This window comes from Auxenochlorella protothecoides (assembly GCF_000733215.1).
Source record: "Auxenochlorella protothecoides strain 0710 unplaced genomic scaffold scaffold99, whole genome shotgun sequence".
Lineage (NCBI taxonomy): Eukaryota > Viridiplantae > Chlorophyta > Trebouxiophyceae > Chlorellales > Chlorellaceae > Auxenochlorella > Auxenochlorella protothecoides.
This window is the reverse complement of record NW_011934403.1, coordinates 179,601-189,995: the sequence shown is the minus strand read 5'-3', so window position 1 is coordinate 189,995 and position 10,395 is coordinate 179,601. Positions and strand designations below refer to the sequence as shown.

Genomic DNA, 10,395 nt, shown 5'->3' with positions numbered 1-10,395 from the left:
CGATTTTGTCCTCCGATTCCCCGTCGGGCGGAAAGATATTTGGCCGCGCGAGTCTGTCGAAGAAAAGTATAGAAGCACCCGTCCGCGAACTGGATCTCCACTCTCGTAGTCTACACGCAATGCTCAAACGTTCCGTCCAGTGGGCCAGTCCTCTCATTAGCGACACCTTCGTTATGCCCGGCCAGACCTCAGGAGCTCCACGGACCTTGGTAGCTGCATATCAGGGCCAAGACAGGCTAGGAATGCCCTCCATAGGCCTCTCCGCACGCGCAGCCTCAGGTAATCGGCGCTTTCGCGACATGTACACACACGCGGCAGGGGCCGATGAATTGTTTTGGTAGGGACGGCGCACGCGATTACCCTCTGACCTAGCTCGTTTACCTCCTTGCAGCGTTCATCCTGCCGAGGCCTGCGTCCGAGACTCTGAAGGGAGTGAACCTGTCACCGGCCCCGGACGTGGACGTCACGAGCCCCCCCGGGGTTTCGCCCGCGAATTCCCCGACCTCGGTCAGCAGCTCTGACGACTTCCTGGCCTGTGGGCTGTTGGCAGAGGAGCTCGCCGACCTGCACGAGCTCGAACGTACGTTATCGAGTTCGAAGACTGTCAGCATGAGCATCCAGGTGGGGTCCTGCTAAATGCGGGGTCTGTCCCTGCATGGAGCACTGTGTGCACATTACAAAGTAGGTCGTACTTTGCTCACGACCACCATCCCTCCCCTTCCTTTGCAGGTGGATCGCCATGCGTTCAAGTAGGCTAGATAGACAAGGCCACCAGGCAATCCACACGGGCAGTTCTGCCCTTTTCCCCGGTCTTCCTCCTTGAGGGTGGTCACCCTTCAATGCATCTCTTCTCGCAGTTGCCTTCAAAACAGGCTGGGACATGCCTGCACATCACGGCATACAATGAACATATCATCAGGCTCTCCACCTTGCCTCAGCACTGTGCTTGCAAACCTCACCGAACCTCCCTTGTCGGATGTTGGTTGTCTTAGATAGTTACCTGTTTTCTTACATGCGCCTCACCCTGTGGACTACAGTGTTGTGCACAGTTTTATGTGGCCTTGAGTGCCTCAATACTATGTAAATAAGCACTGTAGAAGTGAGTGAAGGGGACATCGTGGCAGGTTAAGAGGAAGGGAACCCAGGTTGATACGAGGACGCGGAGCGAGCGCGAGCAGAGATTGCCGAGAGTAGAGCAGCGAGATAACCGGTCCGTCCGAGCTGGCAGAGTCAATAAATAAGCCAGCCAGCCGACGTATCATCTTCATACGTGGTCAAGATGTCGAAATGTCCTGGCGCAGGCTCGTTGATTCGAACGACGGAGTATGGTTGCTGAGCAGGGCTGTCCACCCCTGTCACATGAGACGCATCCACCCAGGAGCTCGATCGAGCGCAGGGCGAGGTCCCCGTACAGCGATGCCACGCTGCGGGATGAGGAATGCATCTGCAGTTCCAATGAGTCGCCCGGAACGAGCTGGAGCTCACAGGGCAGCCCTGTGCAGAGCCAAGGCAAGAGCAGGCTCCTGGCTGTCACGTTGCAAGGCACGGTCCGGGGTATACATTGTATCCTTCGAACTGAACCTCAAAAAGTCGCACGCACTGTGGCTTTGATGCAGAGAACAATGAGGTGAGGCCGCCCAATGCGCACCTGGGCCCGAACCCGGCAGTAGAGCCGGATGGCACGGGTGATGCACGCTCCAGCGCGGCGTGCCAAGTATGCGGCGCCCCGCTGGAGCACATGCACTTCCTGGAGCAGGTTTCGCACGTCAAGCGCTGCATGGGGGGCCGCAGGGCTGCGAGGAGGTCCGCGGCAGCGGGGCCCCGTCGCCAGGCGAGTGCGCCTGCTCCTCCCCGCAGCCTGCCAGACGTGCTCAAGGTACGCGGCGCGGGGCTGAGGCCGGCAGGAGCATTGCATTGATCAAGGACCCCCTCCCCTTGCTCATGATGGCACAGACCTCTCGACCCAGATCGGTACAGAGTCTCATGCACATGTGGGCCCCAACTCACCGCAGGCGGCCGGCCTGTCGGAGCACGCGCCCGCGTTCCAGCGGGCAGAGGTCATGGTCGACATCCTGCACACCCTCTCCGACGCTGAGCTGGCGGAGTTGGGGATCACGCAGGCCGGCGCCAGGCAGCGCCTCCTCGGCTCGCTGACGTGCCGGCCGGCGCCGGCTCCGGTGCCCGGGTCCAAGGCCCCGCGCCCCCTGCGCCAGGTCCTGCTGCCCATTCAGCTCCCCTGGAACTCCCCCGCCCCCAGCGCAGCCTGGCTGCCGTGTGCTGACCCTGTTCGCGACCGCAGCCCTGCGCCGCCGGAGGCCTCGGGCCGCGCCTGGGAGGCGGCGGCCCTCTCGCCCCTGCGCCGCCGGGCTCCCCGTGCCAGACCAATCGCCGGCCCGGCGTCCCCGCCCCGCCGGCGGGCGCGTCTGGCTTGCCTGGGTCCAGGGACACAGCTCCCCCCGGGGTCGCGCCTGGTGTCCCCGCCCCGCACGCTGTGGCACGCTGCGGGGACGTGCGCAGCGCGCGGCGCGGGCCCCTCAGCCTCCGAGAGGCTGGCGCGCCAAGAGGCGGCAGCCGGCGCCGCCGCCGGCCCCGCCCCGGCGGACCAGCTGAACCGCGGCGGGCGGGTGTTTGCCGCGCCGGGCCCGGGCGCCGAGCCGCGCGGCGCCAAGCTGGTGAAGCTGCAGGCTCTGCGGTCCGAGCTGGAGCACCACCGTGCCACGGTCCGGGACCTGGAGGCACTGGTGGCCGGCCTGGAGGCCGAGCTGGAGGGCGGCGGGTACTGAGCTGGCAGCGTGTGTTTTGGGAGGGGCACGGGGTGGAGAGCGCGCCGGCCAATGTCTCACTTGCTCCAACATGGTGAGGCATGACGCAATCACCATCAAAAAGACCCGCCGACATGATTGCACCATGAGGGTTTCGTGTTAACATTGCAGCGCATCACACGAGGAGCAATGAAGACATGTGCACGGCGCCATGGGCACCAGAAACGGAAGGTTGCAAGGATGGCCATCGACCAACCGTCACCGATCAGGTCAGAGCAGGCAGTCGGCGATGGCGGCGCGCATGCGCTCCCGTGGCACTGGCGCCGGCCGATCCGCTAGCGGCTCCTCTCCCTGCTCCGCCGCCAGCGCGGCAAAGGCGCCGAGCAGCGCGGCGGTCGTGCCCTCGTCCGGATCGTGGTTCCTCCCGAGTCCAAGCCCCAGCACCCCGACGCGGCAGGCGGCGCAGGTCCGCGCCAGGGCCTCGGCGGCGGGGACGGGGAGGCGCGAAGCTTCAGGCACCGCCCCGTCGCGACCGGGCCCGTCGCGCGGCCCGCGCGGGTTGAGGCACAGCGGGCACAGCGTGGTTCCCCGGTCCTGCGCCCGACCCGTCTGTGTGTCCACGCCCCCTGCCCGCCCGGCCTCGCTCCAGTCGAAGGCCTGCAGGCGGTCCAGCACGCTCATCACGTTGCTGGCGGCCGACGGGTTGGCGGCCAGCAGCGCCAGCGCAAAGTCCTCGGCCAGCAGGTTGATGCTGCGCGCGCCACGCCGGCCGGCCAAGTAGCGCTGGGGGGCGCGGGCGGGGACGGGGAGGGCCAGGAGATGCGCGCAGGCCGCCAGCTCCCGCGTGGACGTGTCGCGGAAGGGGCGGAAGAAAAAGGGTAGCGCGGGCCCGTGGCTGATGGAGTGAGCGGGTGGGAGTATGGGGTTCTCAAGGGAAGAGTGCAGAAAAGGGGAAGCCGAGCGTTGGCGACCTCCTGGGGCACTCCCAAGCAGGGGCTGGCCAGCCCCCGCCTCATAGCGCCCTGGCTGGCGCGCAAAACATGCAGCCCGGCACACCCGCCACCAATGAAAACGCAAGAAATATTACCCCCCGCACACACACCCTCACCGCGCGTCGACGAGGCGCGCGCCGGCCGCGACGCCGTGGCCTCGGCCCTTGCAGGCCTCAGCCAGCGCGTGGGCCGCCAGGCGCGTGCTGCTGCAGCCCAGGGCCAGGCTGCGCGCCCCCAGCGCGCGCGCGGTGCGGAGGAGCAGCCGCGTGCGCAGCGCGCGCAGCGTGTCGTCGCGTGCCGTCGCGTCGGCCACCGAGTCCAGCAGTGCGCGGAGGCGTCCTGCGCCGGCCGCCGTGTTGGGTTCGGTCCCGCTGTGTGAGCCGCCGTCCAACAGCACTGCATGCAGGGGGACGGCGTGGAAGGCGACCCCGGCGTCGGTGCAGTAGCCGCCCACCGCCGCTGCATGCGCCGAGGGGCCGGGCCCGCTTTCCTCAACATTCTCGGAGTGAGCGGCCCGCTCGTCAATGTGCACCACGTGCAGCGTGAAGGGCACCTGTCGGAGCGAGGGACATGGAGTACGGTTGAGCCGGTGGGCCTTGCGGCCGGGAGCTGGGGATGAAAGACGAGGCCGACCGATTGTCCTGGCCATCGTGTGCTGAGCCGGAAGGAGGTTGCCCAGCGGCCTCAACCCCCAAGTTCCGTCCTCCCACTCGAGCACCCTTTCCTACACACCTTGCGCTTCTCTGGGTGCTTGAGGTTGAGGGAGCGCATGGCGGCGAGGAGGTGGAGGAGCAGGGCGGAGGCATGGCCCCCAGAGTAGGCGAGCACCACCGTGTCCCCCGGGCGGATGAGGGCGTGGGAGCGGATGGCAGAGCGGGCCTTTGCGGAGATGCTGTCGTGCAGGCAGGGGCTGCACAGGGGCTCATGCTGGCGCACCACCACCTGGTGCAGGGTGCGATTTGAATGGTGAGATCGTGTGGGATCAATGCTGTGCTGCCGTTCCACCACACCATTCCCAGTATCAGACAGAGAGGGGGCCTGCATGCCACATGCATGCAAGCCTCCGCCATGGTGCCCAAATGTGCACCCTGCATTGCCTAATTTTCCTCACCTGCGCTGGCCGATCCCGACATTTGCGACAGAGCCTGATGTTTGTAGCCTTCTTGGCGATTCCCGAGGTCTCGGGCCGGCAGCATGCGCTGGTGTGAGGAGTGTGACAGGTCTGGCAGCCGGGAACCTGCTCGCGAGACAAAGTGCAGCCACTGTCCGCAATCATGTTGGGATTTTGAGTATTTAGACGCAACATTAGATGAGCATATATTATGCTGTTAGTCTGTGTGGCATCGTGGGTGGGATTCCTGCCGGTCCTTGCGCCCAAACTCGAGCAGCCCGGGGCGGAAGCTCTCCCGAGGGAGGACTTCAATGCCCTGCCGCTGGCCGTCCCCAGCCCCATTCCTGGAGATCGACGACCTTGAACCGCTGTTCGACAAGGTTACGTCTGATCCGCGACAAGAACACCATTCTAGCCTGGCTATCGGACCGCAGCATATCGGCGGAAGAGTGGGCCAGTGGCCGGGTCCTCGCAAAGACAGGGCACCATGAATATCTTCAGGCTGGCGGGGGACATGACTCATCTGATGAGCATCGTGGTCCTGCTGCTCAAGATCAGAGCCACCAAGTCATGCCGAGGTGAGCTGCCTGCTCAGCTGTCGGGTCCGATCTCTGCGGCCAGGCAACACAACCGATCCTTCTCCTCACCCCTCCCGTGCGCACAGGCATATCCCTGAGGACCCAGGAAATGTACCTCCTCGTGTTCCTGTGTCGCTACCTGGACCTCTTCTACTCCTTCGTCTCCCTGTGAGCACCTATACGTGCAGGGGCGATGGACAGGGGGCTGGAAGGCTCACATCCCAGCACCAACCCCGACTGTCAAGCCCCACACCCCCTTGCCGCCTGATTGATGTACCAGGATCCTCCCCTCCTTGCTCTCCACCCTCAGATACAACACGGTGATGAAGCTCATCTTCCTGGCCTCCTCGGCGGCCATTGTGTACTACATGCGGTATGACCGGGTGGTCAAGCAGACGTATGATCGGCGCCAGGACACCTTCCGCTACCTCTTCCTCATCGTGCCGTGCCTGATCCTTGCCCTGCTCATCAACCACGCCTTCACGCTCACAGAGGTGGGACCTGGTTATGGAGCCACGATGGCCCTGCTCTGCCAGGCATGTCGCCACTGGACTCCCATCCACCATCTGCCATTCATCCTCTTCACACTCCTCACCTGACACAGATCTTGTGGACCTTCTCCATCTACCTGGAGGCCGTAGCAATCCTGCCCCAGTTGGTGCTGATGCAACGAACCCAGAACATTGACAACCTGACCGGAAACTATGTGCTACTGCTCGGGTGGGGGTGGATTTATGGGTGGAGAGGGAAGTGGAGAGCATCGAGCGGGTCACCGGAAGGTTGCTGTGTTCTCGATGGCGTCACAGCCTTTGGGACATGCATCATCTCCTTGCTCGTGCTGCGGCGCTTGGCGATAGGATGCTCACGGCATATACCACTCCCCTTCTGTGCACAGGACATACCGGGGCCTATACATCCTCAACTGGATCTTCCGGTTCTTCACAGAACCACACTACCGTCAGTGGCTGGGTGAGCCATCAGCCTCGGGTTCAGGGGGGCATGAGCTGGCTGTTGTACTCGCATTTGGGCACGGCTGTTGTGTAGCATGATTTGGCCGTCACGAACGCCACTCCCCACCGTACACCCCACAGTATGGATAAGCGGGCTGCTGCAAACGGCGCTGTATGGTGACTTCTTCTATTATTATTTCAAGTGCTGGAAGAGCAATAAGAAGCTCACACTCCCTGCATGACTTAGTCTTCCCTTTTGTAAGCACTTGTCCCCAGGAGGGGTGGCTGTGAAGCAGGACTTGGCGGCACCCAACACCCCGATCAAGGTCCAATATGAACCGAGCTGTGGGCAAGTTCGCGCTCAGCGCTCATCTGCACCCGCTTACCAGTCTTAGCCGCATGCTGGGCGCACATCGTGAGAAACATACCGGAAAATCGACGGCACGGGCCTAGCAGGTACCCAACCTCCCGTCCGCCTCGCTCTCGCCATCGCACCCCCCACCCCTGCCTGCGTTGCGGTACCACCGCGATGCAGCTGATGGTCCCGCTAATCTGACCAGGGTCACCCTCTGATCTTTTCCTGCCGCCATACGGCCCGTCAGCCCCGTCTTCGCGGCCACACCCGGTCGACCCGTCGCCGGGGTGTCCCAGCATGCCGGGCCTCCCAGGGAGCGCAGCTGACCCCGCCCCGAGCCTGGCATCGCTACTAGCCAGAGATGGGTCCCTGGAGGCGTCGGTGCAGGCCGCCCTTGCCTCCCTCCCCTCCCTGGACCCGGAGCCCCGCACCGCCCCCTCCATGGCCGATGCCGTGGCCATGGTGCACGCCCGGGACGACGCCCGCAAGAAAGTCTCCTCCGGTCCCGCCCTGTCCAAGGCCAAGCGCGCGGCGCGCACCTCCTCCCTCCCCGTGGCGGAGGACCGCTTCCCCGGCGCGCGGCGCGGCGGCGGCGACCCCGCCGCCTTCTGGCTCTACGTGGAGGACTACTTCCGGGACGTCACCGCACACGACCTCGCCGCTCTGCTGCCCGCCGCCTGCCCCCGCCTGGACACCGACCCGCACCTGCTGGTGCCCCCGCTGGGCCCGCCGCCGACGCGGGGCCCTCAGCCACTGCCGCCCGCCGCCGCGCCGGCCGCAGAACCGGCCCCAACCCCCGCGAGCAAGTCGGCGCTGGGCGCCGACGCCGCGGCGCCCGCCCCCACCGCCAGCGCCGAGCCGGGCAGCCCGGAGAGCTCGTCCCTGCTGGAGCGACGGAGCGTGCGCCTCGTCTCCCGCTTCCAGCGGGGGAGCGGCGCGGAGGAGGGCCCCGCCACGCCGGTGGTGCGGCAGCCCGGCCCGGGGTTGGGCGGGGCGCCGCCCGCGGTCGCCGCGCCGCCTGGCGCCGGGCTCACGCCCCTGCCCGGCACGGGCCTCCGGGTGCTGGCGGGGACCCCGCTGCCAACCGTGCAGGGCGAGGCGCCCGCGCCGGGATGCCTGCTGGAGAGCCTGTCTGATGGCGACGTGGCGCGGCTCATCCGCGGGGTGAGTGCGGCGGCCGAGAGGGGTCAGAGGCTTTCAGTGCCGTGCCGCTGCTGCTGTGCATCGCTGCCCAGGCTGCGCAGCTGAGGGGGGGCGCTGGTGTGTTTCAGCTCAAATTCCAACACACGACCATGGAGGAGAGCCTTTCCAGCTGCCTTCCCACTCAAACCTGACAGATGGCCATGTACCCCACCCTTGCGCTGCCTGGCCCTGAAGTGGAGGAAGGCGTCCTGGGGAGCCTGGAGGCGGAGCCACCGGCAGGCCTGGAGGGCGCCGAGGACGGCGCCGCAGGCGCGGAGGCGACAGACTCAGCGGCCACGGCCCCCGATCCAGGCGCCACCGCGCGCAGGACGGCCATCGAGTGGCTGCGCCGCCAGGCGCCGGGCGTCGCGGAGGGGAGTGGGGCCCTCGCCAGCGTGCCCTGGCCCTTTGGCGGGCCTGCAGATGCACCCGGCGCAGGGGCTCCGCAGGCGGCCGAGTCTTCCGGCGAGGCTGGCAAACCGGCGGCCGACCCTGCGACACCCCCGGCGTCCTCACTGCTGCCCTCCGGCGCGACGCGCCACCCCTACACACGCCTCCTGCTGCAGGCGCCCACCCCCGCCCACGTACAGGCCTCGGCCCACACCGTGCCAGCGCCCGACGGCGCAGGCGGGGGAGCACCGCAGGCTGCAGCACCCCTCTCCGGCAGCGCCAAGCCTGAGGCCGAGGAGGGCTCGGCCTCCGGGACCAGCACACCCTCAATGCGTCCCAGCAGCCCCGGGCCGGGCGACGGCGGGAGGGCACGGGGCGCGGCGGCCGCCGGCAAGCGGCAGGGGATGCGGGCTGGAGGCCTGGCCCGCGACGCGGCCGCAGGCGCTCCGAGCGCTGCGGCCGCGCTCGCCGCGGGCGGGGGTTCCACTGCCTCGCAGCCGGCTTCGCGCCCCGGCTCGGCGCTGGGGACCGCCGCCGCCGCGGCGCCGCAGCAGACGCCGGCCGCGGCCGCGGCGGTGGCCGCGTGCGTCGCGCGGGGGGCGCTGACCGTGGACCCCTGGAGCCAGGCCGCAGCGGCCGAGGTGCTGCTGGCGGCGGCGCCCCAGGACGAGCTGCTGGCGGAGCTCCTGGCCCTGCAGGTGGGTCCTGGGTGTGGGGGTGTGCTTTGGAGGTGGAAGGGGGGGGGTGGCCTGCTGCGTTTGTGGGTGGGGGGTCTTGGCCGTGGAGCTGGGTCTTGTCACGCATGTGTGGGATGGGATTGGGACGCAGCTACTCGGCCGGGGGGTGAAAGGGGATTGTCACCTGGCGCAAGCCGCTCGCCAAACTGCATCACCTCTTTGGAGGGGACTTCCCCCGATGCACACACTTGTGCTGGGCCACGGGGGTGTCGGAGTGAACAGTAAAACGCACCACACACCCTTCTCCCTCATTCCACCACCTGAAAGAGCGAGCTGCTGGTGCAGCGGGTCAGCAACGCCCACCGCGCGGCGGCGGCGGTGCGCGGCGCCCTGGCGGGGCTGGAGCAGCGCGGCCTTGGCCCGCGCCGCGGCCGCCGCCGAGGAGGAGCGCGTGCGCGCCGCGTTGGCCAAGGCGCGGGAGGAGCGCAACGCCGCCTCGCGTCAGCGTCGCGAGCGCGCGCACCGCGAGGCCATGGCCCAGAAGGCCGCGGTCCTGCTTTCCTCCCCGCGGCCCACACTGGGCCGGCGGCGGGCGGGGGCCAGCCAGGATGCGACCCCGGATGCCAAGGCGCAGCAGGACAGGGAGGCCGCCGGCGGCAAGGAGGAGGAGACCGGGCCGCTGCTGGGGCCCAACGTGAGCGGTTGCACGAGTGGGGTGCTTGGTGCTGCTGGGCCTCGTGAGGATGACGTTCCTGGGGCCGTGCGTCATGCCACACAGCGCCAGACCCCGGTGGCCTCTCACCCCACCCTGGTTCAGGAGATGTATGACGTCCTGGCGCAGCGCAGCGGCGAGGAGGAGGCCTACTGCGCCGTGTGTGGCGATGGCCACTCTGGTGAGTGAGACAGTTCCTGCTTTGGAGGATGGGGGGGAGGAGGGGAGGGACAGCAGGCGACAGGAGTCTGAGCTGCTTGGATGGCTATCCAAGCCGGCTTCGTGATGAGGCAGAGCGACAGGCTCTCCGCCTCATCACATTGATGCCAGCCAATGTCATAGAGAATCTTTACAACCACCGTTCCCCTTCACATCCCTCCCCCCCCCACTTCACCCTCCTTCAAACACTGCCCCCTCGCTCCCCCCCAAAAAACAAAAACCCTTGCGCAGAGTCGCCCAACGAGATCGTGTTCTGCGAGCGCTGCGCTTCAAACACTGCCCCCTCGCTCCCCCCCAAAAAACAAAAACCCTTGCGCAGAGTCGCCCAACGAGATCGTGTTCTGCGAGCGCTGCGACGTGGCGGTGCACCAGCGCTGCTACGACGTGGCAGAGCTCCCCGCCGGTGAGTGGCTGTGCGAGCCGTGCCGCGAATACGAGGCGGAGCAGCGCGCCGCGGGCGCCGACCC

At 67.1% G+C, this 10,395-nt stretch overlaps 4 protein-coding genes across 4 annotated transcripts in view; 3 read left to right on the top strand and 1 right to left on the bottom strand.

The window, feature by feature from the left end:
* Positions 1-1,738: 1,738 nt before the first annotated feature.
* F751_7009 (hypothetical protein) lies at positions 1,739-2,783 on the top strand (the record flags this gene model as incomplete). The annotated part of the gene is made up of 2 exons (XM_011402953.1): positions 1,739-1,876; positions 2,013-2,783. 2 exons carry the CDS (start codon positions 1,739-1,741, stop codon positions 2,781-2,783), a joined length of 909 nt encoding a protein of 302 aa, XP_011401255.1.
* Positions 2,784-3,032: 249 nt separating this feature from the next.
* F751_7008 (Cytoplasmic tRNA 2-thiolation protein 2) lies at positions 3,033-5,302 on the bottom strand (the record flags this gene model as incomplete). The annotated part of the gene is made up of 4 exons (XM_011402952.1): positions 3,033-3,657; positions 3,871-4,307; positions 4,487-4,696; positions 5,273-5,302. The coding sequence occupies 4 exons, from the start codon at positions 5,300-5,302 to the stop codon at positions 3,033-3,035; spliced, it is 1,302 nt and encodes a 433-aa protein (XP_011401254.1).
* A 50-nt stretch (positions 5,303-5,352) lies between these two features.
* F751_7007 (ER lumen protein retaining receptor) lies at positions 5,353-6,635 on the top strand (the record flags this gene model as incomplete). Its single annotated transcript, XM_011402951.1, has 6 exons — positions 5,353-5,443; positions 5,530-5,611; positions 5,754-5,937; positions 6,048-6,163; positions 6,339-6,412; positions 6,535-6,635. 6 exons carry the CDS (start codon positions 5,353-5,355, stop codon positions 6,633-6,635), a joined length of 648 nt encoding a protein of 215 aa, XP_011401253.1.
* Positions 6,636-7,045: 410 nt separating this feature from the next.
* Positions 7,046-10,395, top strand: part of F751_7006 (Protein lin-49) — a gene marked incomplete at both ends in the record, with an annotated part of 5,082 nt that continues 1,732 nt past the window's right edge. Inside the window, 8 exons of the mRNA XM_011402950.1 lie at positions 7,046-7,300; positions 7,640-7,711; positions 7,841-7,912; positions 8,086-8,514; positions 8,947-9,018; positions 9,605-9,691; positions 9,815-9,890; positions 10,248-10,312. Of these exons, the coding sequence (XP_011401252.1) occupies positions 7,046-7,300; positions 7,640-7,711; positions 7,841-7,912; positions 8,086-8,514; positions 8,947-9,018; positions 9,605-9,691; positions 9,815-9,890; positions 10,248-10,312 (1,128 nt within the window). The remainder of the gene's footprint in view (positions 7,301-7,639; positions 7,712-7,840; positions 7,913-8,085; positions 8,515-8,946; positions 9,019-9,604; positions 9,692-9,814; positions 9,891-10,247; positions 10,313-10,395) is intronic.